The sequence below is a fragment of the Lactuca sativa genome, chromosome 3 (assembly GCF_002870075.4).
Source record: "Lactuca sativa cultivar Salinas chromosome 3, Lsat_Salinas_v11, whole genome shotgun sequence".
Classification (NCBI taxonomy): domain Eukaryota; kingdom Viridiplantae; phylum Streptophyta; class Magnoliopsida; order Asterales; family Asteraceae; genus Lactuca; species Lactuca sativa.
Window position 1 is genome coordinate 216,330,852 of NC_056625.2, and position 3,397 is coordinate 216,334,248.

The 3,397-nt window shown below is 36.3% G+C and overlaps 1 protein-coding gene across 2 annotated transcripts; it reads left to right on the plus strand.

Annotated features, from left to right (window-relative positions):
* Nucleotides 1–247: 247 nt before the first annotated feature.
* On the plus strand, nucleotides 248–1,685 carry LOC111897558 (uncharacterized). Of its 2 annotated transcripts, XM_023893516.3 has the most exons (3): nucleotides 248–745; nucleotides 849–1,142; nucleotides 1,248–1,685. In XM_023893516.3, exons 1-3 carry the CDS (start codon nucleotides 341–343, stop codon nucleotides 1,533–1,535), a joined length of 987 nt encoding a protein of 328 aa, XP_023749284.1. In that variant the 5' UTR covers nucleotides 248–340; the 3' UTR covers nucleotides 1,536–1,685. The 2 variants fall into 2 exon arrangements, with proteins under 2 accessions (XP_023749284.1, XP_023749283.1); XM_023893515.3 differs by having other exon boundaries at nucleotides 849–1,685.
* The last annotated feature ends 1,712 nt before the right edge of the window (nucleotides 1,686–3,397 follow it).

Below are 3,397 nucleotides of genomic sequence, written 5' to 3' on the forward strand. Positions count from 1 at the left end.
ATTATTTGAAAGTGTAAGGATCCATAACACGCAAAAAAAAAAAAAAGAATAATGACTTTTTAAAACCAAAATGAAAAGCACGTGGTGAACAATAACCCATTTAATATTTGAAAAATTAGATATCCTCCTGCAATGTTAAACGATGATAATTGGATTAAAACTTTATTAAGAAAAATTAAATAAATAAAAAACATAAATTAGTATTTATAGTGATTAATTTCAACATAAAACCTTTATTTAATTACTTCTATTTTTATCTGTATTTTCTCAGCACCGCCTCTATCCTGAACCATTGTCACAAACCCTAAACCCTGTACTAGGATATCAAAATACGAAATCTATGGAGGACAGCTTCAAGGTTCGAGTTGATAGGGCTTTCGGATCTCTCGAAGCTTCTTCTTCATCTACAATCAAATCAACATCGTCGTCCTTAAGCTCTCTCTGGTGCCTCACCGACGAAGAGATCAAGAGAAACGAATGGATTCAAGATAAAATCACCGTTCACAAAGACAAAGATGACGAACACATCCACCGTCTCAAAACCCCCAAAATCTATTCTTCCTTTCTACAAGGCCTTCTTGCCGAACCCTCAACCTCTCATCAAGACCTGGAGTCTGACATTCAAGAGCTTGAGGACGAAGAAGACGAAGAACAACAGCCGCCGCTGTCGAAACCGGACGATCATAGCAACGACGACTGGAATATTCGATCTTCCGTCGGCATGGACTGCACTCTCGACAACGAGGTATTGATATCACTTTCGTCTTCCTCCTTTTACAGTTATGTTATCAAATTTCTGTTTGTCATTACTGTTCTGAATGATTTCAATTCAATTTGGTTGTATTCAGGAAGAGGAAGATGGTTACGACAAGGTGGCATTAGGCAGGGAAGAATCTACAGATCGTTTTTACATGAGAGACGTGAACGATTATGAAGTCGAGATGGATTCCAACAATGAGCTTCCGGACTCGATCACCGATGTTATCAGGGATCCCCGAGCGAATCACATGGCTGCAAAACTCAGGCTTAAAGAAGACGAAGAATCTGCTAGAAAATTGGGGTTGCAGGTTTCCGAGAACAACAACATACAGGAATCAACAACGACGGAGAATCAGATCTCTACACCTTTTGTTCCAGATTATGTACGTAATCCTTCAAAATACACACATTATACCTTTGATTCGATGGATGATGCTGATGAAGAAACAAATAGAAAAGCTTACATGGATTTTTTCAATTTGCTGAAGGGGTCTGGTGGTGGTGGTGGTGGTGACATGGAGACTGAAGATGTTTCCATGGAGTCTCAAACATCAATTGTGTTTACTCCAAGAAAGAAGAAGTCGAGTGATGATACGATGAAGAAAAGCAAGGCAGATGCAGGATACAAGAAAGTTGTTCCTGCTGGTATTGCTGGTGAGGATGTTGAAGACAGTGTGGGGGTTTGTGTGATGGATGAAGATGAGGCTGAAATGGCAATGAATAAGCAGAGAGGTGGTCGGAGGTATAGGACGAAGGCCAGTTCTGATGTTGAATGAGTTCGAGGTATACACAGAGTGAATAGAAATTATAATATGCTACTCTTGGAACTGGGATACAGATCCATTTTCTGCTATTTATGAATTATGAAGTTGCAAGGATAAAAGAATATTTAATTTATATTAAAGTTACATTTGATATTTTGATCATTTAACTGTATTAATTTGTGTTCTGTTGACACACTTTTAAGTCCTTGATGCAAATTATAAAATGCTGACAACCTCAAGTTAGTGCTTTTCCTTCTTGACATGTCATCTTTTCACTTGGATTACAAAACTTGAGAAGAACATAACAAAGTTTTCTAAATGACACAAGAACAAAATCTGATATTCACAAACAGACAAAGTCAAATGAGACAAATAGCAAAAATTCTTGAACAGGTAAATTTTGACAAAAAAAACCCTTCTATATTTCTCTATTTTGTTCACCATGTATCATTTCTATTCTTCCCCCTCTTCTCATCCTCCTGTTACCATTTTTTCTCCTCTCCCTTCTCTTTCTTCCTGAAGTTTTTTCAGTAAAATCGATTCACAAGAGAAATTAGGTGGAATAAGGTAGCAGTGAATCGATTTGGAGGGTTTATTTTTGAGGTTATGAATTTGCGTTGACAGCAACATAAATAAACCCAACAACCTAATAAAAGAAATCAGATTACTGATTAGCCTTTTACCGAAGAAAGAGAAAGAGATTAGGAGCAGAAGTAACCGGGGAAGGAAGCCCGATATCCATATTTTTTACTGTTTAAAAGAATGGTGATGATGCTAGGTGTGCTTAATGGACATGGATGTATGAAAAAGAAAAAAAAAATAGAGATCTCCGGAAATGGTTGGTGGTGTTTGTATCAACTCTATATATGACATTCTCCTTTAATCAAATTATCACAATGTCTCATTTATTAATCATTTGTAAATTTTTATAGTAGAAATTTTGAAAACCTCACAAAAAGTCTTATTAAAACAAAGGCATCATGCTTAGCAGCGCAGCTTGTTATCTATTTGCCATCTTATTTGTATCTTATTTGTTGTACGATGATAATTAAATTAATCCATGTTATTATCAAACAAAGGCAATTCGGTAATATTCACTTTATGTTTTATTTTGTTCTATTCTTGTCAAACATTATACAAACAATTTATCATATTCACTCTCTAGTTGCCTACCCCATCAATTCCTATTTAGGTGTGATGATGGGTCGGATATAAATGAGGTGGGGTAATTCTGGGGCAACTCCTAGCACCACCCTCTCAATGTTGAAGAAGCATGTCGCAATCAAGCACTCAATGTTTTCATCTTCTTTGCTTCAACCACATGTTTACATGATGCTTATTTGGCGAAGAACCTCTGTTGATTTTTTCTTCTTTATGCCTAATTTTTTGAAGATTCTTCTCTAAACTACCGTTGTTCCTTTTCTTTGAAGTTTAAAACGACTTCCAATGTTTTTGGACTTGTCATAAGGAAATAAACAATGCAAATAAAAAATCTGAAAAAGAAACCTAATCAGTGTGTCCTCCGATCACTTTCCGGTTGTCGGGTGGGGATTGACATGTTATTGATCTAGACTATGGATTGGGGTTGATTGGGAGGGGATTGATGTGTTGGGGCGTTGATTATTTGTTTCGTTTTGGTTGATGTTGAGTTGTTGACTACTGAATGGGAATGGACAATTGGAAACAAAAAGGATCGAATGAAAAAATATAGAACAAGTGATGTTAATCGAAAAGCTATTGAAGATTTATTTGTGTCGTTATATCTAGGGGTGCGCATATCATAACCAAAATAACCGATACAATTGAACCATACTGAAAATGGTGGTGTGGTTCTTGATTTCCATTATCCGTTTCAAATGGTTAGGTTTTGGTTT

Excerpts from the sequence above, each read along its gene's own strand:
- LOC111897558 (XM_023893515.3), top strand. The coding sequence starts at position 341 with ATGGAGGACAGCTTCAAGGTTCGAGTTGATAGGGCTTTCGGATCTCTC. Across the intron at positions 746-848 it reads ACTGCACTCTCGACAACGAG|GAAGAGGAAGATGGTTACGA; the intron begins GTATTGATATCA and ends GGTTGTATTCAG.